General features: G+C 42.6%; 2 protein-coding genes across 7 annotated transcripts in view; one reads left to right on the forward strand and one right to left on the reverse strand.

Moving 5' to 3' along the window:
• Nucleotides 1-1,093, reverse strand: part of LOC123512437 (PAX3- and PAX7-binding protein 1-like) — an 80,941-nt gene extending 79,848 nt beyond the window's left edge. For both annotated transcript variants that reach the window (XM_045268852.1, XM_045268851.1), the window contains exon 1: nt 856-1,093. In XM_045268852.1, coding sequence (XP_045124787.1) covers nt 856-1,093 — 238 coding nt within the window. The remainder of the gene's footprint in view (nt 1-855) is intronic.
• Nucleotides 293-23,044, forward strand: LOC123512438. 5 transcript variants are annotated; one of them, XR_006677095.1, is made up of 3 exons: nt 1,112-1,199; nt 18,265-18,773; nt 22,972-23,044. XR_006677095.1 is itself a non-coding variant. In XM_045268854.1 (2 exons), the coding sequence occupies exon 2, from the start codon at nt 13,761-13,763 to the stop codon at nt 15,360-15,362; it is 1,602 nt and encodes a 533-aa protein (XP_045124789.1). In that variant the 5' UTR covers nt 293-814; nt 12,500-13,760; the 3' UTR covers nt 15,363-17,851. The 5 variants fall into 5 exon arrangements, 3 of the variants coding, with proteins under 3 accessions (XP_045124789.1, XP_045124788.1, XP_045124790.1); XR_006677096.1 differs by having other exon boundaries at nt 1,149-1,199; nt 18,621-18,773; XM_045268854.1 differs by lacking the exons at nt 1,112-1,199; nt 18,265-18,773; nt 22,972-23,044 and adding exons at nt 293-814; nt 12,500-17,851.
• The last annotated feature ends 3,322 nt before the right edge of the window (nt 23,045-26,366 follow it).

Below are 26,366 nucleotides of genomic sequence, written 5' to 3' on the forward strand. Positions count from 1 at the left end.
AACCAATACACTACATGTAACTGTACACATTCTCAAGAGCTAGATCACACTTCTACGAGCATTTCTAACCCCATTTTACTCTATTAGAAATTAATAATAAGGTTAGGTTAAGTTAGGTTACCACACGTAACTATACACATTCTCACGGTCTAGATCACACTTCTACAAGCATTTCTAACCCCACTTTACCCTATTGTAAATTAATAATAAGGTTAGGTTTCCTAGGAGGTCCCCAAGCTTGTTAGACAGGGAAAAAGAAATATAAGATAGGGTATACTGGTTGAAATGCAGATTTATCCAAGAAAGCAATATGGACTGCCACATCAGTAAAGTATAGCTCCAGGAATATTGGAAATAACCTTAGCTAAACTTCCAGACACTATCTTAATTCCTTAACAAAATATGACACATTCAAGCAAATGGTGATCTACAAGATAAAGGAATCACCTGTGAAATTAATACAAACCTAACAGACGAAAAGTCTGCTATTTCAATATTATATTATACTGGCTTTTTTCTCTCCTCCTTTGGCGTAACGTGAGTTAGAAAGCCTATCAGGTAACTTACGTAAACATGTGAGAAGCATGTCAACCCAGGTAATGACCAAGATTCTACTCATTAGCCACACCATCCCTCTTTTGTTGTCCCTGCCGCCTGAACCTGAACCGACGCGTCTCTTTCAAGAAACACGACAGGTAGCCCACACCTCCTTTCCCTCCTGCCATACATGCGTGGAGCAGCCTACCCCTCACCATGTAACCCACACACTCAAGGACTAGACCAGAGTAGTCTATCTCAACACATCAGCAAACAGGTAAACATTGATACACACAGCACACCTAGTCTGGGCCTCACCTTCCAGCTCGTCCTCGAAGCTGAGCACGGACTGTTTCTTGGGCTCGGCCTTCTCTTTGGCCTTCTTTTTCTCCTTCTTTCCGACTGGGGGCAAGTTAGAGTTGCTGTCATCTGTGCTCAGGATGCTCGTGGTCTCGCCCTCCACCACCGCCTCCTCCTCACTCAACCGCCGTGCTCGGATATTAAGGTTTTTGCGTTTCTTGAACATGCTGCGCGGCGCTTCCCTGCTTGGCCTCATCAATGGCAATGGTTGGGCTCTCGAGAAAGAAATCTCGGCGCCGCGCTCCTCGGCTCCTCGAGCTTCTTCGCTCGGCACCAGCGGGGACACTGCTCTTCTTGTAACGGTTCGCTCTTTATTTTGTTTATGTGATGTAATAATGCTTTGTATACTAGTATTTTACAGTGTCATTTTTATTGGCGTCTTATGGTCTTGTTTTATGTACTGTCATAACATAACAACATAAATCATAGGATAACAAAGGGCCACCAGGGCCCATCTAGATTATCCTGTATTAGTCGCACTGCGACCTCGTCATCAGTACTTAAAGATACACTTACAAGTACACAATACATTATATACTAATTATAAATATTTGGCCCATTAACAGGGCTAAGTCCTGCAGTGAATTCCTCTACAATCTGTGATCCCCATACATGGGGATCATGTCTTGTTTAACTATAGTAAATTTCTTATAAAAACTATCATGCAGCGTTATACATAATTATAAATCTAATAAATTTAAGTGATTATCTAATCTGTTTTTAAACATTGTCAAACTAGTGCTATTTACAACCCTCTCTGGCAATGCATTCCAGAAGTCTACCACCCTATGACCAAAGAAATATTTTTTTATATCTAACCAGCAGCCTTGCTTTCTAATCTTCTTGCCATGATTTCTAGTCCTACTTCCCTCCTCTAAGGTAAAGAAAGATCTCACATCTATGTAGTTTGTATCTGAGAACATTTTAAATAACTCTATCATATCCCCTCTTATACATCTCCTCTCAAATGAAAACATGTTTAATTCCTTTAATCTATCTCTATACTCCAGGCGCTTTAATGCTGGTATCATCCTAGTTGCTCTTCTCTAAACTGCTTCTAACATGTTGATATCCTGCCTATAATGGAGTGACCAGGCCTGTATGCAATACTCTAAATGGGGCCTAACATAGGAATTATATAAGCTACTTACTTTTATAACTAACATTTCTATTTATAAAACCCAGGATCCTATTTGCCCTATTTCTTGCTTCTAAACATTGCTTTGAAAATTTCATAGTCCTGTCTATCACTACTCCTAAATCCTTTCCCTCCTCTACTGCCTCTAGCCAACATCCCTCCATCTCATAGCTAAAGTTTGTGTTGTCTTTACCTAAATGCATAACCTGACACTTTTTAGAATTAAACTCCATCTGCCACCTGTCTGCCCATGCTATCAGGGTGTCCAGGTCTCGTTGTATTCTGTAATTGTCCTTTTCACCCTGTACTGCACATGCTATCTTAGTATCATCTGCAAACTTTGATACTTTGCTACTAATTCCTATATCTAAATCGTTAATGTACACCAAGAAAAGAAGAGGTCCTAGCACTGATCCTTGGGGTACCCCACTAACCACTTCCTTCCACTCAGACATTGCCCCATTTAATACTACTCTCTGTTTCCTATCAGAAAGCCATTCACTAATCCAATCAACTAACCTACTCCCTATCCCATGTAGTCTCAATTTGTACACTAGCCTCCTATGCGGTACCTTATCAAACGCCTTGCTAAAATCTAGATATATAACATCTATGCTATTTCCATCATCTAACTCCTTGGTAATATATTCTAAGTTATCGAGCAAATTTGTAAGACAGGACCTCCCTGATCTAAAGCCATGTTGGGTATCTCTAATTAAGCTATTCTCATTTAAATGCTCCCAAATACTACCCTTAATGATTTTCTCTAGTATCTTACATACTATACTAGTTAAACTGATCGGTCTATAATTATTTGCATCCTCCTTCCTATCTTTTTTAAATATTGGAGTAACATTAGCTAACTTCCAGTCCTGAGGTATCTCAGTAAACCTAAGTGATCTTTCAAAGATTAACTTAAGTGCTTCAGAAATACTGTCTACACCCTCCCTAAGTACTCTGGCATGTAGCTCATCAGGACCACTAGCTTTCCTATCGTCTAGTTCAAGAATAAATTTCCTAATAATTCCCGGTTTTATATCAATATTTTCTAAAGCTCTTAAACTACTCGTCGCACTGTTTGTAACAGGATTTCCTATTCTTTCCCTAGTAAATACTTTAGAAAATTATTCATTCAATAATTCTACTATGTCTTCATTTTGATCCACTACTACACCATATTTTCTGAGTGGTCCAATCCTATCCTTATTTCTTTTATCCCTGACCTTGTAATAACTATATAATTTTTTGGGATCTTTACTCCCAGCTCTAGCTAGTTTTATCTCTGCCTGCCTTTTACTTTTTTTATAACCTTACTCAAATCATCCCTGACCTGTCTGTACCTAATCAAATCTACATCTTCCCCACTTTTCTGCAACTCTCTATATGCCCTCTTCTTCTCTCTGATCTGTCTACCTATCTCGTGAGTCCACCATAATGGCTTCCTGTATCTCTGCCTTATATCATTGTAAGGGATACACTGCATCACTATACTCTTTACTACAACCTTAAAAATATCCCACATCTCCTGTGCAGTTTTATTTCTAAAACTATCTTCCCAGTTTACCTCTTCTAATAACTGACGTAACCTACCATAATTGCCTTTCTGATAGTTTGGGACTCTAGTCTTATTCACTATATTATCCCTACTGGAATTAATGATAAATCTAATTATATGATGGTCACTGTTTGCTAAAGTCTCTCCTACCTCAACTTCCTTTAAACAATGCTCAATATTTGTTAGTACTATGTCTAAAACCTTCCTCCCCCTAGTAGGTTTATCTACCATCTGCACTAAATAGTTATCCTGAAAACTTTCCATAAACTTATTTTCACTAGCATCTCCTACCATCCTCTCCCAGTTTACTGACTTAAGATTAAAATCCCCTAAGATACTTGTCTGACTAGTACACCCCCTATTTATCTCATCTACCATAAGGTTGTCTACATCTGCTGACTGGTTAGGTGGTCTATAAAAAGCTCCTACTCTAATAACCTTACTTTTGTTTACTCTAACATTCAGCCATAAGGACTCTACTCTGTTATCTACCTTAATACCATTAACCTGACTGGAAATGAAGGATTTTTTTACATAAATAACTACTCCTCCACCTATCCTACCATTCCTCTGGTGTAAATACATAATGTATCCATCTACTTCATATTCTTTCATATTTTCCCTAAACTTTTCCTCATTTACCCATGCCTCTGTGACACATACAACATCTAAGTCCTCCTCAACTATATAACTAGATAACTCGTCCTTCTTGTTCCTAAGACTCCTGGCATTTACATAAAAACATTTAAGTCCTGCTACCTTCCTAGATGCTGTCTCCTTATTTGGAATCATAATCTTATTCTCTCCTATTTGCACCTGGAAATCTTTCCTAATCTTTTCACTATCTTTGTTTTATTTATCCTATCTAATTTATGTCTAACATCTTTCTTCTGGAATGCATTTGCTACCTCACCCCTACACTCCATCCCAACTCCCCCCTCCAGACATCCACTCAGCACATCCACACCCTTCCTACTCAGATGCACACCATCCCTAGCATACAAATCCCTTCGCCCATAGAACCTATCCCATACATCCACAAAGCTGACAGAAATACTGTATGTTAAGATGCATATTAACAAAAAGGAGTTAACAATCATTGGAACATATGTGCCACCAAAAACAAACTCATGGACTAACCAAGAATATAGACATGATAGATGACACACTAAGGAGTCTTACAAGAATCATTAAGGAAAGGAGAAAAGTGATATTGGTAGATTTCAACTGTAAGGAGGTAGACTGGGAAAATTATGAAAGTGGTATGGGGGAAGATGTCTGGGGAGATAGATTCCTGAACCTAATGATAGATAATTTGATGGTCCAAAGAGTAAAGGAAAACACAAGATTCAGAGGAAACGATGAGCCGGCAAGATTAGACCTAGTTTTTACAAGGGATATAGCAATTAACGATGATATAAGATACAAGTGCCCATTGGGAAAAAGTGACCATGTAATATTAAAGATGGATATAGAAGAATGAAAGGAAGATAGAGATGAATCATACAAAGGAGACTGATTAAATTACAGAAAGGCTGATATTGAGAATCTCAAGAACTATTTTAAAAACGTAAACTGGGAGGAGATGGAAAACTCATTAACGGTTCAAGAGAAATATAACTTATTTTTGGAAATATACAAAACTGGGGTCAGGGAATATGTTCCGAAATATAGACCTAAAGAAGAAGGAAAGAAAGATTGGTTTAATGCAAGATGTGCTAGGGCAAAGGAGAAACGAGATGGAGTATGGAAAAGGTGGAGAAGAAACAGAAATCCAGAAAATAAGGAAAAATTCAAAACAGCAAGAAATGAATATGCTAAGGTGAGAAAGGAAGAAGAAAAGAACTATGAAAAGAATATTGTCGAAAAATGTAAGGAACAACCAAAATTGTTATACAGATTCATAAATGGAAAAATAAGACAAAAAGAAACAATAGAAAGGTTAAAAGGAGAAAACAGAATGGTGGAAGACCCAAAAAGTATGGCAGAACTGTTAAATAGTAAATTTCATGAGGTCTTTACTAAGGAATCCAAATTTGAAAGACCACAGGGTAATAGAGAGACTGTCTATATGAAAGAGATTAAAGTAACCAAGCTTGAAATAAAAAAGTTGATGACGGAATTGGATGAGGAAAAGGCAATGGGACCGGATGAAGTCTCAGGCAGAATACTGAAAGAATGTAGGGAAGAACTAGCAAGTCCAATATACATCATAAAATGCTCAATAGAAAATGGAACAGTGCCAGTGGAGTGGAAAAGAGCTGAGGTGGTTCCCATATATAAGAGTGGAAGGAAGGAAGAACCTTTAAATTACAGACCGGAATCACTAACTAGTGTAATATGCAAGATGTGTGAAAAAGTAATAAAGAAGCAATGGATCGAGTTTCTTGAAGACAACAAAATATTATCAAATAGCCAATTTGGTTTTAGAAAAGGTCGGTCATGTGTGACAAATTTATTGAGTTTCTACTCTAGAATAGTTGATAAAGTACAAGAGAGAGAGGGATGGGTTGACTGTATTTATTTAGATCTAAAAAAGGCTTTTGATAAAGTGCCACATGAAAGATTACTATGGAAGTTAGAGGAGAAGGGTGGCTTAAAAGGAAGCACATTGAGATGGATGAAGAATTACTGAAGGGGGAGAGAAATAAGGACGATAGTTAAAGATATGAAGTCCAAGTGGAGAACAGTAGACAGCGGAGTGCCACAGGGGTCAGTATTGGCACCAATACTTTTTCTCGTATATATAAATGACATGCCAGAGGGAGTGCGGACGATGCGAAACTGTGCAGAGTCATTAAACAAAAAGAGGATTGTGAAATACTACAGGAAGACTTAAACAAGATCTGGAAATGGAGCAAAAAATGGGAGATGGAATTCAATGTGGACAAAAGCCATGTCATGGAAATGGGAAAAAGTGAAAGACGACCAGTGGGAATCTATAAGATGGGAGATGGAGTAGAACTAGAAAAAGTAAAAAAGGAAAAGGACTTGGGAGTGACAATGAAAGAAAATAATCAACCGGTAAGCCATATTGATAGAATTTTCAGAGAGACGTATAATTTGCTAAGGAATATTGGAGTAGCATTTCACTATATGGACAAGGAAATGATGAAGAAATTGATAAGTACTAAAATAAGACCTAGATTGGAATATGCAGGAGTTGTGTGGACTCCCATAAAAAGAAACACATAAGAAAATTAGAGAGACTACAAAAATGGCTACAAGAATGGTTCCAGAATTTAAAGGATGGCATATGAGGAGAGACTAAAGGCAATGGATCTACCAACCTTGGAGCAGAGAAGAGAGAGGGATCTGATACAAGTTTATAAATTGATTAACGGAATGGATGAAGTGGATAATGAGAAACTGATCCTGAGAGAAGAATATGACTTTAGAAGCACAAGATCGCATAGTAAGAAACTAAGGAAGGGACGATGTCTGAGAGATGTTAAAAAATTTAGTTTCCCACAAAGATGTGTTGAGACTTGGAACAGTTTGAGTGAGGAAGTGGTATCAGCAAAGAGTGTACATAGTTTTAAAGAAAAATTGGATAAGTGTAGATATGGAGACGGGACCACACGAGCATAAAGCTCAGGCCCTGTAAAACTACAACTAGGTAAATACAACTAGGTAAATACATTCCTTTTACCCGACCATTCACACCAATGGCCCTAGACAACCATTCCCTGCTAACATACACACGAGGCAAGATTCCTGACACTACACACCTCCTACCACTCTCCCTTATCTTGCCTAACATTTCCCGAAATCTTGCCACTAACTCCTCCGATCCACCTGCTCTGACATCGTTCCCACCTTCGTGCAAAACTACTACACCCTCCCTCTCCATCCCCCCAACCCTCTTCTGCACCTCCTCACTCACTGCCTTCACACCTGCACCAGGCATACACATGTTCGTCCTCCTATCCCTGTCTTTCCCACAGAAAGTGCTATCTAAGTACCTAACCTGAGAGTCACCCACCACATACACCTGAGGTGTGCTAAGCACAACCCTCCTCCTCCTCTCCTCTACCCCCTTCTCTTTCCTTTCACTCACCACAACCACTTCATTCACTCCACTCTCACTCTCCCCCTCCCCCTCCAACAAACCGAACCTATTTTCACACTCAACAGGTTTAGTCCTATCCTCCCTAACTGCCTCCGCTTTCCTTCCCCTCGCAACCTGCCATCTCTGTCCATCCTGACTACTATCTTTCCCAGTCTGGCTCGCCTGCTCCCTCTTCCCCACTCTGCTCTTCCCGACAGAGGGCCAAGCCACCCTGTCGCCCTCAGGAGGTCCAACCTTCGGCCTAACACTGATCTCCTGCCTAATTTTTTCCACTGCCTCCCCAAGCCTCTTAACCTCCTCCTTCAACTCAAAGATGAGAACTTCGTTTGCACTTTTCCCCTCACTTAGCTTTCTCATTTCCTCTCGCAATTCTCGGTGCTCAAGAGAAAGAACTAAATTCTCGCTCTTGAGCCTACACACCATACACTCAGAAAAGTCAACGACCTTCCTGTCATGCCCACACATCTCACACACAACAAACTCACCCAATCCCACTTCAACACTCTCTTTCACGCACTCAATCACACTCTGATATACCTCAGTAGCTACCGCCATACCAATTTACAATCTGTTAACTCACAAACAAATAAAAATACTTGGTGATGGCGGGGTGGGGGAACTGCGGTGGTGGGGGGCTTAAGTGAGGTCAACTAATCCTTTTTCAAGGTCAACTTGACGGTTACAAGCCTAGTCTCCTCGCTCTACCAAAATACTTTTAACTCAAACACTGATTCTAACCACTATTTCACTCTAATCTAATACTTGCAGTACACACTTTCACTTCACTAACACTCAAAAGCACCACACACAGACACCAAGCACAAACACCACTCGCTAACTATAAAAACAACAGCCAAAAATGGAGCGCACACACAACACGTCCACTCGCCACCGCAGCTACATACGTGTCGTCTGTGTCTATGTCTAGGTGCGGTGGAGAGGGAAAATAGGTCCTTGAGGGAAGAGGTTAGGAACCTGAGGAAGAGTCAGGAAAGGGAGGCCGAGGTCATCAAGGCGGGGACAGAGGGTGCTGGGAAGGCCAGGAAATATGCTAGTGTAGCTAAGGGTATGCTGCCTGCCCCAGCCAAGCCTGGGGCAGCGGCCACAGCAGACTCCATCAGAGTTAGGGGCTTCACCTACCCCTCCTGCTGGGCAAGACCCAGAGGTGGCAGTAGTGGCAGAGGTAAGGGGTGCTGAGGCCCATCCTGCTGCCAAGGAGAGGGCTGCTGTGGCGGCCCCTCCCCGAAGGGTACCCCAGGGTTACTCCTGGTTACTCACCTGGTTAGCCACCTTAGCTCCCAGACCAGAAAAATACAATGAAGAGTAGGAAAAAGGTAGCTAGGAAAATGGGTACGCCAGTCAACTTTAAATGTAGATTACTGGATGATTGTAATAAACTGTGAGTGGACTGGAATGTGTACCCATTGAAACTTCAGAAATGCAGGATATATTATTATGCAGCAAACAGCAGCACATGTGTGTATGCATATTACTCCACAAAGTCGTACAGAATGTCGCCTAAATGACTGTGAAGGGCTGATTTGAAGGATGGCAGCGAGTTCAGAGCAACAACATGGTCAGGCAAAGAATTCCATAAACAGACACACCGGAATGAGAAAAATCGAGATCTAAGATCCACTGAACTGTACTGGTGAGCTAATTTAAAACGGTGTCCACGAGTATGTGCATGTGGTGTTGTGATTAATAAATCTTCTGGAGAGATAGAACACTCAGAGTGGAAGATCTTCCAGTACTTTATTATGTCAGCACGAGTAAGGCGTCCACGTACAGAGTAGAGGTCAAGAGCTAACAAACGCTCTTTGTAGGACAATCCCGTCATTCTGTCTATGTGTCGAGTCCACGACCTCTGAACACTTTCTAGCATCTTTAGGTCTCCAAGATAACATGTGTTCCATAGGCATGAACAGTATTCTAGTAGTGGTCTTACATGTGTAATAAACAATTTAGCATAAAATTCTGTGATCTACAAATAGTTGCTTTTAGTAAATTTGCTGCCAGACCTGCAGCCTTGTTAACTGTAGTTTTTATGTGCATGTGGAAGAGTAAAGAAGTGTCAACCAATACACCAAGATCCTTGTGGGCATTAACCTTTTGTATATCTGTACTATTGAGTGAGTAGGTGTTATATGGGCCTATGTCTTGCTCAGGAAAAGTGCCTCTGTTGAATCTCAGTGTGACACTCTTATCTATATTTAAAGAAAGCCCCCAGGAGTTTGATATTCTATATATAGAGTTGATATCACGTTAGCAGTTAGATATGTCAACAACTGTGTGGGTGTGCGGTAAGTTACGAATGGGCAGATAAATCTTTAGATTGTCAGCAAATATTTTGCAATCACTCTTTATGTAAGACGGTAAGTGGTTTACATAGATAATAAAAAGTAAAGGACCGAGAACTGAACCCTGCGGTACTCCACTGGGGATTAACTTGTGACTGCTTGGGACGCCTGTGACTGAAACAGACATTGTTCGCTGAGTGAGGAAGTCTTTGATCCACTGTAGGAGGCCACCAGAGATGCCAAGACAGGAAAGTTTTTGTAGGAGAATAGTGTGGTTGACAACATCAAATGCTTTAGAAAAATCAAACAGAATTAAGTCTACTGTATATCCATTGTCTAGCCATGATGTGATAGAGTTGTAAGTAAGCAGTAGTTGGTCCTCAGTTGATCTCCCACTCCTGAAGCCAAACTGGTCTGTAGATAAAATGCCATTACTATTGAGATATTCTGTAAGACCGTCAACCACTATGCGTTCAAGAGTCTTGCAACACACTGATGTTAGGCTTATTGGTCTATAGTTTAACGGCTGATGGCGGGAGGCTTTTTTGAAAATAGGAGTAATTTGAGATACTTTCCACTTCCTAGGAAGTATGCCTGTTGACATTGACTTCTTAAAAATAAGAAAGAGTGGAAAAGTTAGATTTGGGCAAGACTTTAACAGTTGAGGGTGAATACCATCTGGGCCCATACTGGAGTTAGGGTCTAGTAGAGAGAGTTTCTGACGAATGTCTTCCTGTTGTATGTCAATATGTGCTATTTGGGAGTCGCTATGTTGGTGAGGAGCAGGATACAAGTTTTGTTCTCAAAACAGAGGCAAAACTGTCAGCAAATAACTCAGCCATCTGATAACAGTCAGTAGTTAATGATCCATCTGTTAACTTTAAAGGACTTACTGTCGGGGCACAAACTTTTTTCTTGCGCACATACTGGTGCAGAGCTTTAGGGTTATGACACAAGTTTTTTACAAGAGCCTCTTCATGTCTTTTTGGGAAATAATGTGGAAGTTTCTGAATTGAGAATTAACATGATTTAAATTATTTAAAGCAATTTGAGCTTGAGGGGAACGACGACCATGTGTAGCTCTTTGTAATTTGTCTGATGACCATAATCTGTTTCACTCTCTTTTTAACTGGTGGGGAGGCTTGAAGGTTTTAAAAGTGGGTTTGGAAGGCTTTAGTGGTACATAGAAATCTATAAGAGGTGTGACAATGTCAAGAAACTTTTCATACATTAGATCAGATGAAAGATAAGCAAGTTCAAAATCCCAGTCAACATTGGAAAGGTAAGTGTTGATTTTATTATATTTTGCTTTATTCCATGCTCTCTTAGTGGGAACTGGAGCAGAGTCAGAGTTAGTAGAAAAGAAATAGTCAAGTAATATAGTAACATGACCACATCCAGGCATAGGGCAGAGTGAGGTAATAGTTCCCACTGTATCAAGCTCAGATGTAAATACTAAATCTAGTGTGTTACCCGATGGGTAAAAAGTTGAGAAATTAACCCATTACTTAAGGCCAAGAGATATGAAACAATTCATAAAATGTTGAGTAGAAATGTTATAGTCCTTGTACATTGCTTCTTTCAAAGTCCAATCAATGGCTGGTAGATTGAAATCCCCCAAGATAACCACATCTTTGTTCAAACAATACTCCATAAGAAAGTTAACCAGGAGGTCATTTTTTAAGTGTGAATAAGAAGGTGGTCTGTAGACAACTATGACGTGTAATTTAAGGGATATGAGGTAAATAACGTGTTTATTTGAACAGAAAACTGGTATGGAGACAAACTCAAGAGTGTTCCTTACATAGAATGCTACACCATGTTTATGTATTGTACCTGTAGCGTCTGTGCGAACCATGTTGTAGCCTTGAACAGAAAGTATGGCATTTGTAATTGAAGGAAGTAACCAGGTCTCTGTAACAGCAAATATGTCTACATTGTGATTAGTCAGTATGTTAGTTATGTAATTAAGTTTGTTTGTTAGATTGTTAACGTTACATAAACAAATAATTAGTGACTTATAGCAGAAATGAACTGGACTTGAAGCTGGACTGGGAAACCCTAGTTTAAATTAGCAGCTGTGGTGGTGTTGGCTGAGGCTGCTTGGGCTCTACGTTCTGCTAATTCTTTGCGTTGCACGTATGTCAAGTCTCTGTTTATGTAAACATGACTGTTAGTATATCCGGTTGTGTTGGAAAATTTAATGTTGTTATTTTTTTATATAGAATCTTGGCAACTGTGTTGAAAATGTTCCAGGTAGTATTGTGAACATAGAAAAATATGTTGCCAGTTTTTTCATTTGGTCCCACATGACTTTCTACTACAGAAACTAAAGTCACTAAAATCGAGCAGTTCGATCAAGATTGGAAAAAAGCGCCTACATACATATAGGTTTAGATATGTTTCTGCATGACATTTTTGTAGTTTTTGGGGTATTGTGGCACTATAAAGGTAGGTATATAGTGAATAAATTGTGATTTAATGTTATTCCTGTTTGGAAATGTTGAATTAATCTTCAAATATTTGTTTCTTTACAGGAGTGAATAAAAGTTCTGCGCCATCACTGTGAACAATATAAACAAAGATGTCCAGCTCTGTAACTTCTGGAGAACCACCAACAAAAAGACCGTCAATTGACTTCAATCGATGTCTAAAATGCCAAGGGGAAAAATGAACGAACACTAAAAGCAAAGGAAAAGAGCTGGAAGCACTGACATGTCCTAAAAGCGAAAGTTATCAGAACTTCCTTGACACTATCGAGCTCCGAGCTGAATATGGGAATCAAGACTTCGTTCAATTAAATCAACGGATGCGCGGTTTATCAGCAGAAATCCTGAACGACAACCATGCTGTTTGGCACAGAACATGCTATAGTGAAGTCACACACAAGGGACACACTGAGAGAGACCAGAAGCGCTATGAAAAGGCACTTACAACAAGCGACCCTGGTATGTTGTCTTACAGGAAAGGTGGGGGCCGACCCACGTCATCAACTGCCACTCTTGCGTCTGACAGAGATGCAGGTGTTGATTCGACCAATAGAAAGCTCACACGATCTCACGTGAGTGCATTTAACAGAGAACTATGCTTCTACTGCCAAGAAATCAAACACACCAAAAAACACGCCAGGGCAGGATCCACACCAGAGGAGCTTCATATATGTAGAAGTGCAGACATTGGACAATCAATCAAAAAAATTGTTGATGCCAGTGACAAAGACTTGTGGAAGCTAAACATGGCCGACATCCTTGCAGATGGAGACTTTCTTTCCAGGGACATCAGATACCACAAAAGCTGCCATACGATGCACTGGCAACGCTATTTGCAACATCCCCAAAGACCCAGTACAAAGAAGGACCATTCGAATGAAGACACAGTGGCATTCATATCAGCTGAGATAGAATTTTTCGCCGAACTACGAGAGCGTTTGGATAATGGAGACATTATAACACTGACCGATGTTGCTGCATTGTACTCTGACATGATGTACGACCATCGAATTCCCGACAAGCAAATCTCACGACAGGCCCTCTTAGCAAAAATCGAACAAAATATTACCAATTTCACAATCACTGATGCCAGAGGAAGGAAGCCCGCAGTGATACATTCCAGGGAATCTGGTCGGTCTGCCATAGACCAGGCAATGGAGGAGAGAGACCTGAAAGCAGACATAACAGCAATCTACCGCTGCTCAAAGGTCATCAGACAAGCAGTGCTACAGACCACAAAAAAGAACATCCGTGGTCCTTTGATGGTTCTTTAGTTGGATGTGGCGAAGCTGGTGTTCCAGCTGAACTAATGACATTAATGCGATGGATCTTGCAAGGGGCAAAAGCTGCAACAACAGAGACATGTACTGAACTGTTGCATAAATCATGTCTCGTTCTGTCTCAATCCATCGTACAGGCTTGCAAGACAGACCGACAAGTGGCACTCATCCCACTTTCATCTGACTCCAGATTTCGTAATACGTTTGAAAGCCCTTATGCTATAGGACTCTCGTTATACATGTACCACAACTTTCGAAGTCAGAAGGCGGTGTCTCTGCTGAACATGTGTGGCGCTGGGATTTCATATGATAGAGTCACAACAATATGTGACACCATCGCCCATGCTGTTGCCAAGAATATCAAAGAGTATGGTGTATATGTACCACCAGGTCTTCTGCGCAATAAGAGGATACGGGCTTCACTGGACAATGTCGACAAAAAAGTGGACACCCCAGACGGAAAAGGAAGTTTCCATGGAACGACAATGGCAGTATATCAGCGATCAGGTCAAGGCGAAACAGTGGTCAAACCTGTGCAGTTCAGTGAGAGTCCAACGTCTGAGTCTCTACATGATGTGCCACCCACCATACTCAACTTGGCTACATGTGACATAGAAGGCAGTCCAAAGCCCAGGACCAGCCCACACTATAGCAGCTACAAGATTGGGGTGTATGACGAGTATTACATGAGATCACAAAGCAGTGACATACAGTGGATGGTGGCACGCTTCTTTAATAGACCTGGCGTCCAGGAGCTTGGCTCAGAAGTATCCCCAGGAGACAATGATGAACGCGAAGATCAACCAACAACTGACAGGTTAAACAAGAGACAGTTTGTGCCTGTTTGGTCTGCTTACAACTCTCTCACCCACGTGCCACTAGCTACAGATGCTCCCGCAGTAATTGATCAAGCCTTTGGTCTTCCAATCATCAAAGCTCCTGCTCATGAATGGTCCACTTTAGTTACATCTCTGGAGAACTTGTATAGGTTGAATGAGCTTGTGACTGGCCCAGACAACAAACTGGTGGTAACCATGGAAATGGACCTGTATAAACGAGCTCTAAAACTCCCATACCTGGATCCGCAGTACAAGGACAAATGGGTGTTATGCCCTGGCGGGTTCCACACAGTGTTGTGTTCCTTGAGGTGCTTAGGCAGGACGATTGAGGGGAGCGGTATTGATGATGCATGGCAGGAAGCAGACCTATGGTTTAGTGCATTCTTGGATGACCACCCGACAGTGTGTGATTCACTACGTTCAGCTGCACAAGAATTGACCGACGCATGCAAGGCCAATTTTGAAGTCCGTACGGCACACCAAACATTTGCAATGAAGCTGGAGTCCATGAACCTTGAAAAGCAGCTTCGTGACTATGATGACGCTCATGACCAAGATCCAATGTACAAGTGGGCGCGTATGTACATGAAACAGGTGATGGTTCTGCTGCAGTTCCAACGCGCTACACGTGAGGGTAACTGGTTTCTCTACTTGTCAGCACTAGAAAAGCTCTGTGTCTACTTCTTCGCGTACAATAGATTGGATTATGCAGAACATACCCGAATACATAGCTCGAATGCAAGAGATACAAACCACAGATCCAATGATTTGGCAAGAGTTTGTAAATGGTGACTTCACAGTGAATACAAGCAACACTATCCCGTTCACTCGTATTGCAGTAGACCAGGCAATGGAGCATCAAAATAAATCTACCAAAGGTCAAGGAGGAATCTCTGGAATAACATCAAACCCAAAGACTTTGCTGAAGTTCTGTCTCACTGGTCCTGAGTTGGCACGCATTGCTTCCAAAAGTGAACAACTGGCAGCAGTGTCCAACAGTGCTACAATACAACAACAGCACCACTGCCTCTCTCAGGCCAAAGTTCGTTGCCAGGAACAGGCAATCACACAACTGAAGAAGGTACTGTCGCCATGCAACATCTTTAGTGGATCAAAAGGAACTGAGACTGGGCCCGCCAGTGATGCAACGACAGGTCGGATGTTCAAGCTTCTGTCGAAGGAGATCATTCCGACAACATCAAAAAAGCATTCTGTCCACAGAGCAGATTGGCATGAATGCATACAGAAGTTTCATTGAAGATCGTCTGATTGGCAATGGAAACCTGTGGCCAAGATGACAAAGGTTAAACTGCTGTCTTGGTCAGCAACTGCCAAGGAAATTAAACTGAAAGCCGGTTCCCAAGTGATCACACTGAAAGCAACATCATCACTGTTTGCTAGGATGCTGGTGATAGCACGATCCTCAAGGGATGACATCAACTTAGAGGAAGTGATTGGCACCCACGAGTTTGTGTACATAAACAGGTTACTGATGCAACCAGATGGAGCAATCCACCCGACCACTGACAAGAGCATGGTAATCCACCTGCTGGAGAACCTTCTGGAGCCAGATGACAATACAACCCCAGGAACCAATGCTCAGGGCACCATCGATGAAAACGAGGGTTTCTGTCTTGTAGTTGATGGCATGGCTGTATTGCATGAGTTGATGGCTGTCAAGAACGTCAAAAACTGCAAGGATTTAGGCACATCATATGTCAAGTTGATTGACTCAAAAGCTCGAGGTTATGGCCAAGTGAGGATCATCTTTGATAATTACACCATAGTATCTTCACTCAAGGAGGGCACACGGAGAGCCGCAGAGGCAAGTCCAAGGAATCATTTCCTACATTGTAGAAGATGCAACTTGTATCAAAGACAAAGGTACATTTCTTGCAAGCAATGAGACAAAGGATTCACTCACTTTGTACCTGGCACAACAACTCATCAACCAGAGTACTACCAAGAACCTAGTAACCGTGACACGCAGCAGCATTATGACAAACTCTGAATGTCATGTATCTACAGGTGTAAGCACCCACGAAGAAGCTGACACTCTGATGATATTACACGCTGTAGAAGTAGCAGGAACAGGATTTGAAGTCCACATATACTCACAGGACACTGATGTTCTGCTCTTGGCTCTTCGTAGGGTGCCAATGCTTGGTACGCGACCAGCAATGATCATGGGCACCGGAGAACGCCGTCGCATCATCCAGCTGAAACCCATCTATGACAAGCTTGGTTCCGACAAAGCATCAGCTTTGATCAAATGGCATGCGCTGACTGGATGCGATACAACTGGGCATATACAAGGCAAAGGAAAAAAAGGATGCTTCAAAGCTTTCCTTAATGCCAGTTCAACCGTACTTGCTGCACTGAATGGGCTTGGAGAAGGAGCCGAACCATCAGATAGTGTGGTCGAAGGGTGTGAAGAATTCTTATGCTCACTCTTCTGTCCTAAGCAACTCCATATCCCCAAGGCAAAGAATCTCAGGTGGTACCTCTTCAAAAGGCTGAGATCTGACCAAGGAGTAGACATGTTACCACCTACACATGGAGCTTGGCTCGAGCACATCCGACGCGCACATATTCAAGCAAGTGTTTGGTCACAAGACCTGGTCTTAAATCCAGTCATACCAAATCCTCTCATGCTCGGATGGCAAATGCAACATGACAAACTGATGCCACTGCTATCAAAGGAAGCACCAGCTCCAGAAGCAGTTCTTCAACTCATTCGATGCAACTGCGGATCCACTAACATCGATTCAGCCAACAAGTGTTCGCGCAGATGCTCTTGCAGACAAAATAATCTTGTGTGCACTGAATTGTGCAACTGTACAGGAGATGACACATGCCAGAACACTAATCCTATCACAGATGGCCAGGATATTGAAGAGGACTGACGTCGTGGACATTTGTGGCTGTAACTTGAAACAGCAGATCATTAACATTTGTGTTATTCTTTTGCAATAAGAATTACTTGTTAAGTTGCTAGAAGCAGAATCTTTTGGTGAACATTTATACCATAAGTACAAAATAGTCACACACTATTAGTCTTTATCACATATTTTCCAAAACTGGATAATTATGGCCATTTAGAATTGTTACACACTGTAAATAATTTGAAAATATGTTATTTTTGCGGAATTTTTACGATATTATTTGTTGATGCTGAAAATCAGTCTGGGACCACACAGAAAAACTGGCAACATAATTTTCCCTGTTTGATGATGTATTTAGATGATAATAAAACTTGTTGCCAAGATTCTATATGAAAATATGGCTTTTATACACAAGCCAATATACTATGTACCTTGAGTTTTTGAGGTCTTTAGCATTCTGTAATAGAGTCCTTCGTGCTGTATTGTCGTCAATCTTAATACAGAATAGTTTCTTCTCTCTGTTTATACAGTCAACACTTGATAAGGTTAGTGATCTGCCAATAAGGTGGTTAACTATGGGGTCAAAGGCTGCCCCAAAGTCATCATCAGTGGTGGCGTCTATGCCTCTAACAATAATTGATGTTACTCTTTTTTTCTCTCTCCCTCATTTCTCTGATCTCTTTTATTATCTGTCTGTTTGTTTGTTTTATTGATTGTGTGGAGTAGGATGTACAAGTGTGTTGTTGTATGGATGATACTTGGGAGGAAAGTGTTTGTACTGTTTCACATAGTTTCTTAACTGTTTGTAGGAGTTGACTAAAGGCAGTGTTGTCTTGGCCACCAGCACCATTACTGTGACTGAATGAACGACAGTCAGTACAAGTATAAGCGATAGAATCACTGTCATACTGTTTAATATTGGCTACAAGAGGCTCAGGAATACCGAGACACATGGAGGTGGAACAAAACCAATTGTTACAATTCCTATCACAGCCAATACAAGAATCATCAAGTGAACTCTGACAGGTAGAACAGCACATAACATCACCTGGGGTACTGCTAGGGAGTGCAGTGGTTTGGGGCTTAGTTGATGAGGTAGAACTGCTATCACATAATTGGTTATTAACACCAACCGCGTCACAAGAAGCACCACCCTGACCTACAGCACCAGTAGGTGGGTTTACAACAGTGGAAGGCGGTGGCTGAGAACCACCACCATGACCTCTGCCACGTCCACGAGCCATGAGGAAGCTAAGGGGCGCACCAGGGAAGATGGAGCACAACAAGACACGTCCGCCTCCACCGACTGCTGGAACTGGTAAAAGACAAAGTGGCCCATAGTGTGTGTGTGTGTGTGTGTTTTTTTTTTTTACGGTAAGGCCTATAGCGCCTGTAGGCACACTTGAAGAGTGTATGGGAAGTGCTGTTCAGCTTCCGCTTCCGCCCATTAGTGATAGTTAGGATAGTTAGTTAGGGGATAGTATGGTGAAGAGGGCCCACATGTACAAGGCCATGATGGGGGAGAAGAGCAAGCTGGTGAGCTTGAGTGGGAAAGGTGTAGAGGAGGTGGTAGAGGCAGCTAAGGAGAATATGAAAGGCCTGCAGGAAGGCATGCTCATGCTTCAGGGAGGTGGCAACGGCCTCAGGCAGCTGGGGCCGGAGCAGATAGTCAGGAAGGTGATGGAGTGTGTGAGGGAGGTAAAGAGGGAGAAGAAGGTGCGAGCGGCAGTAGTTGGGGTGTTAGGTAGGCCGAAGGAGAGCAGAGGATATGAGGAATTGAGGAAGGAAACCAATAGGCTGCTGAGACAGGAGGTGCAAGACCTCAAGATAGAATGTAGCAAGAGGGAAGGGGACTATGGTGTCAGCTTCCTAGAACTGGACGGTGCCCTGCCACCAGAAGTGTATGACAGGGATAGTGAGGGGGACAGGAGGATGTGCAGAAGGTTTCTTGAATGGGTGACCATGACAGAGAGATTGTGTGAGATGAGGAAAAAGAGGCAGGAGTGTGAAAGGGAGTGACTGACGAGAGAGAAAGGGTGTCTGAGGATAGGATGTGTGAATGTGAGAGGATGGGATGTTGGAAAAATGGAAGACCTCAGCAGGGAAATGAATGTATGGAATGTAGAGGTAGTCTATGTAACTGAAACCCAGCTAAAAGAGAGAGTAGAACTGGAGTCAGAGAGTTTTAAAATGATAGGTAAAGGTAGGAGTAAGCAGCAGAGGAAGGGGAGGGTTGGAGTAATGGTAAGATTAGATGCAGGTGTGGACATAGAGGAGATAGATGTAAGGGAGTGTGAGATGAGTGAGGATGTTATGGCAGTGAGATTAGAGTATAAGGTAGATAGGGACAGAGAGAAAATAACATTAATTGTGTGCTACATGACCGTTGAAAGAGCAGAAGCGAGAGCTGAGAATGAAAGAAAATATAGGATTATTGAAAGGCTGGTACAAGAGAATAAGAATGAAAGAGTAATTGTGATGGGGGACATGAATGGTCATATAGGAGTATTGGGTGAGGAAGTAAATGGTAATGGACAATTGTTATTAGATTTTGTGGAGAGGAATGAGCTTGAGATTTTGAATGTGACCATGGCAGAGGGTAGAGTGACATGGTGTGGAAAGGAAAGTGAATCTGTCATTGACTACATGGTGGTTAACGACAAAGCGAGGGAACGAGTAAAAGGCATGTGGGTGGATGAGGAGAGAAAGATTGATGTAGCAAGTGACCATAATGTTATGGTATTGGAGTATGAGTGTGTGAAGGAGAAGGTAAAAGTGACTACACAGGGGAAGGGAAGGTGGAAAGTTAGAGAGGCAGACTGGGATAGTTTTAGAGAAGCGATAGAGAAGATGGAATGGAAGACTGATGAGAATGGGCCACAGACAGAGAGAGGAGTGGATGAGTGTAATAGGAGTCTAGTTAGGAAATTAACCATAGCTGCAGAGGAGAGTATTGGTAGGACAGAACCAAGAGGTAAAGGGAGAGAAAGGAAAGGGAAGAGGTGGTGGAACAATGAGATAGACAGGGCGAGGAAGGAAAGAAGGCAACTGAATAGGAGATGTAGGAGCCTTAGAAGGTACAGACAGAACAGTGAGGTAGAGAGAATAGAGTATGATAGAGTGTGGAATGAGTATAGGAGTAAGCAGCAAGAGGTGAAGGCATTAATCAGGAGGGCCAGAGGGAATGAGGAGAGGAAAATTATTGAGGAACTTAGGAGAAAGGGTGAAGAAGGAGGTAGGGAATGGTATAAATTTTTAAGAGGAGAGGAAGGTAATAAAGTAGACCATGTAGAGGAGTTAGTAGTGAATGGAAGGAGAATTAGGGAAAGGGAGGAAATGATTGGAGAGATAGAAGAGTACTGGAAAACTATTGGAGGAGTAAATGAACCAGCTAGGAACTTAGGAAACATCACCCTAGATAGGAAAATAGAGGAAGGAATGAATGAAGAGATCAGTATGGAGGAGATTGAGAGGTATGTGAAGAAACTAAAGAGAGGTAAGGCTCCGGGTATCGATGGGATTCTGAATGAATTTTACAGAGAGGGTGGTCGAGGAGTGATTGAGGGGCTGCATGAGTTGTTTGGAAGGATCTGGAGGGATGAAAGAGTGCCTGCAACCTGGAATGAAAGTAGAGTGACACTTATTCATAAAGGAGGTAGTAAAAGTAGGAAGGAAATTAGGAACTATAGACCAATAGCAGTGTGTGATTCAGTGTGTAAGATATTCTGTGGTGTGTTGAATGAAAGACTGAGTGAAGTGATAGAAAGAAATAGGGTAATGGGTGAGGAACAGAATGGGTTTAGGAAGGATAGAAGAGGTGAGGATAACATGTATGTAGTAAATGAAGTGATAGGGAGAGCGAGAAAGGACGGTAGGAAGAAGTATTTAGCTTTTCTAGACATAGAGAAGGCTTATGATAGAGTAGATAGGAGAATGCTGTGCAAGGTATTAGAAAAGTTGGGGTGAGTGAGAAGATAGTGAGAATCATTAGGAGTATGTATGAGAATACAAGAGCGGTGTTTAGTATGGGGGATCTGGTGACTGGATGGGTGAGTAATGAGAGAGGAGTGAGACAAGGCTGTGTTCTTTCCCCTTTACTATTTGGCCTATATGTGGAGGAGATGGCAGCGAGAGTGAGGCGAACAGGATTAGGAGTGAAAGTGGGGAATGATGTGCTGAGCATTCTCCTGTATGCAGATGATGTGGTGGTCCTTAGTGAGCACCATGCAGAGCTGCAGGAAATGCTGAATGCTGTGAGTGAGTATGGAAGGGATTTTGACGTTAGATTCAGCAGGGAGAAGAGTAAAGTATTAGTAGTAAATGGGGATGCATTAGACAGGAACAGGACATGGATGCTGGGTGGGAGGAAATAGGAAGAACAAAGGAGTACAAGTATCTGGGTATTTGGGTGGATGAAAGAGGGTGTGAAAGGACCAAGCAGGAAAGAATAGCACGGACTAACCAATGGGTGGGGAGGCTAGGTAGTGTAGCACGGTGCAGGGCAAATAAGTATGAGGTAGTTAGAGGACTATGGAAGGAGTAGCTATCCCCAGCATCATGTATGGTTTAGAAACAACAGTGTGGACTAGGAAAGACCTGAATAGGCTAGAGGTTCTGCAGAACATGACAGGCAGGATAGCGTTAGGTGCCAACAGGTATGTGGCAGTGGAGGCGATCAGAGGAGATATGGGATGGAGTACATTTAGGAAAGGTTAGCTAAGGCAGTGTTGAGGTATAGGGTTAGACTGCAGAGGATGGATGGGAGTAAATGGGCAAAAAAGGTGTACGAATGGAACGTGTATGGACAGTGGGCACAGGAGTCGTTTAATATAGAAATTTGGGTGGGTGAAATAGGAATGCTTGTTAGAAGAGCCATAGGACATGGAAGTGTAGATGCGAGTAAGAGAGAAATCAATAGGCGTGTGGAAGAGAAAGGAAAAGCAGAGTGGAGGAGGGGGATGAGTGAGAAGACAACGCTAGAATGGTATCGGAGAAAGGACCGGCCTAGGTGTGAAAGTTTTTATGATGGGAGCGCGGGGGAACTGCTGTTCAGAGCCAGGACCAAGTCCCTGGAGGTGAACAGCAGGGTGTATAGGTGGAAGAATGGAGGAAGCAAGGTGTGTGAGGTATGCGAGACGGGTGTGGATGAGACAGTAGAACATTTGATGCTGGAGTGTGAGGGGTATGGGTGTGCAAGAGACAGGATGTTAGGTGTAGTGACAGAAGAAATAGGAGTAGAAGCATGTAGTGAGATGAGAGAGAGGAATGCTAGGGAATGGATGGAGTACCTGCTGGGGCTGTGTGTTGAGAGACAGGTAAATGGTCGGGTGATTGAGGGTGTGAAAGATTTCTTAGAGAGTGCCTGGAGGGAACGTATGAGAATGATTGAAAGGCAGGGACCCCTCAGGGACAGGGATGGGGATGGGGAACAGGTGTGAATGTGATGAATGATGAGGGAGGGGAGGGAGGGAAAGCTTTAATGCTTCAAACTTCCTGCCCCGCTCTTCCATTTCCAGGTGTGTATGGGAGAACGCCGATCCAAAGGTTACACCGACAGCAAGTGCTGGGTGACTCCCAACTCAAGCTCAAGTCCTTCACGTTACTCTTAATATAGCCCAGAGTGTACTCAGTGCTAGGGTCCACTGCGTCGTCTTGAAGGGCACACTGAGCAAGGCGGTCTGGATCCCACATGAGAGGGTATCCAGGTGAAATGGACCATAGCACCAGCACCTAGGGCATGGATGAGCTCAAGACATTTATTAACTAGATCACAGTCCAAAGGGGAGGTAGACTGAAGAGCATACAATGCAGCCTGACTGTCAACAAAGAAATAAACATTCTTATGGAGAGGCGCCACAATATGTAGCGTCTCCAGAACAGTATACAGTTCTGCCCTACTGCAAGACGTGTGCAGAGAGCCGCCTGGAAACCTCAGTGTCAGTGTAGTGATTGGCAGAGATGTAGTCACGGATGAACACTCATATCCGGACCTGCTGCCATTGACTGACCCATCACAATAAACATGGATAGCCTGAACGTGGATACTTTGACAATTTGGTCATTAACATGTCTTGCAGCACATGAGGGAGCCGGTCCCTCTTGGACTGATGGAGTGAGTGAATATCAACACTGACATGGTGAGGGTTCCAGGCAGGTTGGAGCAGTGACATAACAATGTTAATACAGGCTTTGGCTACACCTACACTTGTCACTACTCCCAAGATTTTCCTGAGGTATGGAGTTGTAGGAGTCCAAGGATCATGATACAGGGGGATCAGTGATCCCTATTGACAGTCAGAACCCATGCATAGCATATGACCAAAAGTACGACAAGTAATTTCCTGTATCCCTTTCATCTCCGTTGGGCTCCTCCAATCACAATCTCATTTCTGTATCTTGTCCTATTTTTCCAATCCCTCCGCAGGATCCCCCAAAGCGAAGGTGCCTCTGGCGTTTTGCCTCTGCCAGTTGGGGGGACCTGAGGAGGTATTATGCTGATTTTCCCTGGAATGATTATTGCTTCCATGTCAGAGACCACCCATCTCTTTGTGCTGAACGCATAACAGAGGTGTTAGTATCTGGCATGGAGGCGTACATTCTTCATTCTTTTCTCAACCTAAACCTTCTAAACCTTGGTTTAACTCAGCCTGTTCTCGTGCTATACATGATAGAGAGGTTGCCCACAAAAGGTACTTGAGCCTTCCATCTCCTGAATCTCATGTACTTTATATCTCTGCCCGGAATCATGCCAAGTCTGTCCTTCAACTTGCCAAACACTCTTTCATAAATAGGAAATGTCAAAATCTTTCAAACTCAAACTCTCCTCGTGACTTCTGGCATCTAGCCAAAAACATCTCAAATAACTTCACTTCTTCATCTTTCCCTCCTTTATTTCATCCTGATGGCACCACTGCCATCTCTTCTGTCTCTAAAGCTGAACTCTTTTCTCAAACCTTTGCTCACAACTCCACCTTGGACGATTCTGGGCTTGTCCCTCCTCTCCTCCTCCCTCTGACTATTTCATGTCTACAATCAAAATTCTTCGTAATGATGTTTTCCATGCCCTTGCTGGCCTAAACCCTCGGAAGGCTTATGGACCTGATGGGGTCCCTCCTATTGTTCTCAAAAACTGTGTTTCTGTGCTTGCACCTTGCCTGGCCAAACTCTTCCAACTTTGTCTATCGACTTCTACCTTTCCTTCCTGGTGGAAGTTCGCCTACATTCAGCCTGTTCCTAAAAAGGGTGACCGTTCTAACCCCTCAAACTACCGTCCTATAGGTTTAATCTCTTGCTTGTCTAAAGTTTTTGAATCTATCATGAATTGGAAGATTCTCACACATCTGTCACTTCACAATCTTCTGTCTGATCGCCAGTATGTCTTCCATCAAGGTCGCTCTACTGGTGATCTTCTGGCTTTCCTTACTAAGTCTTGGTCATCCTCTTTTAGAGATTTCAGTGAAACTTTTGCTGTTGCGTTAGACATTTCAAAAGCTTTTGATAGAGTCTGGCATAAAGCTTTGATTTCAAAACTGCCCTCCTACGGCTTCTATCCTTCTCTCTGCAACTTTATCTCAAGTTTCCTTTCTGACCGCTCTATTGCTGCTGTGGTAGACGGCTACTGTTCTTCTCCTAAACCTATTAATAGTGGTGTTCCTCAGGGTTCTGTCCTGTCACCCACTCTCTTCTTAACCAAACTTCTTGCCCTATCCACTCCTACGCTGATGACACCACCCTATATCTTTCCACGTTCTTTCAGAGACGTCCAACCCTTCAGGAAATCAACAGATCACGTGGGGACGCCACGGAATGCCTGACTTCCGATCTTTCTAAGATTTCCGATTGGGGCAGAGAAAATCTAGTAGTTTTCAATGCCTCAAAAACTCAATTCCTCCATCTATCAACTTGACACAACCTTCCAGACAACTATCCCCTCTTCTTCAATGACACTCAACTGTCTCCCTCTTCCACAATGAATATCCTCGGTCTGTCCTTTGCTCATATTCTTAACTGGAAACTTCAAATCTCATCTCTTGCTAAAACAGCTTCAATGAAGTTAGTTGTTCTGAGGCGTCTCCGACAGTTTTTCTCGCCCCTCCAACTGCTTACTCTGTATAGGGGCCTTATCCGTCCCTGTATGGAGTACTCTTCGCATGTTTGGGGGGGTTCCAGTCACACAGCTTTGCTTGATAGGGTGGAATCGAAAGCTCTTCGTCTCATCAACTCCCCTCCTCTCACTAACTGTCTTCAGTCTCTTTCTCACTGCCGAAATGTTGCATCCCTTTCTATATTTTATCGCTATTTTCATGGTAACTGTTCTACTGATCTTGCTAACTGCATGCCTCCCCTCCTCCTGCGGCCACGCTGCACGATGCACAAGGCTTTCTTTTTCCTCTCATCCCTATTCTGTCCAACTCTCTAATGCAAGAGTTAACCAGTACGCTCAATCATTCATCCCTTTCACTGGTAACCTCTGCAACTCCCTCCCTGCATCTGTATTTCTGAATTCCTACAACTTGTCTTCTTTTAAGAGGGAGGTATCGAGGCATTTGCTCCCCTAATTCTGGCTGATGGTTTTGGCACTTTTTGAACTCTTTGGAGAGCCAGCACTCAAGTGGGCCTTTTTCTAACTTTCTATTTTTTGCCCTTGGCTGGCCCTCTTCCCTACGTAAAAAAAAAAAAAAAAAAAAAAAAAAAATCCTACACATAATACTCAGTATGTGCAGTTCAGCTCTGAGGATCTCAATCCGTGCAGTCCTGGGGCATCCCAAAATTATCCTCATTGCTTCATTCTTAACAAGCTCCAGGAGACGGAGCTGGGTGGCACTAAATTGTATTAAAACAGGTGCTGCGTAGTCAATGAGGGACCATACGACAGACATGTACGTAGAACATTCTTAGGACTGGAATGCCA

The sequence above is a fragment of the Portunus trituberculatus genome, chromosome 33, assembly GCF_017591435.1.
Source record: "Portunus trituberculatus isolate SZX2019 chromosome 33, ASM1759143v1, whole genome shotgun sequence".
NCBI lineage: Eukaryota > Metazoa > Arthropoda > Malacostraca > Decapoda > Portunidae > Portunus > Portunus trituberculatus.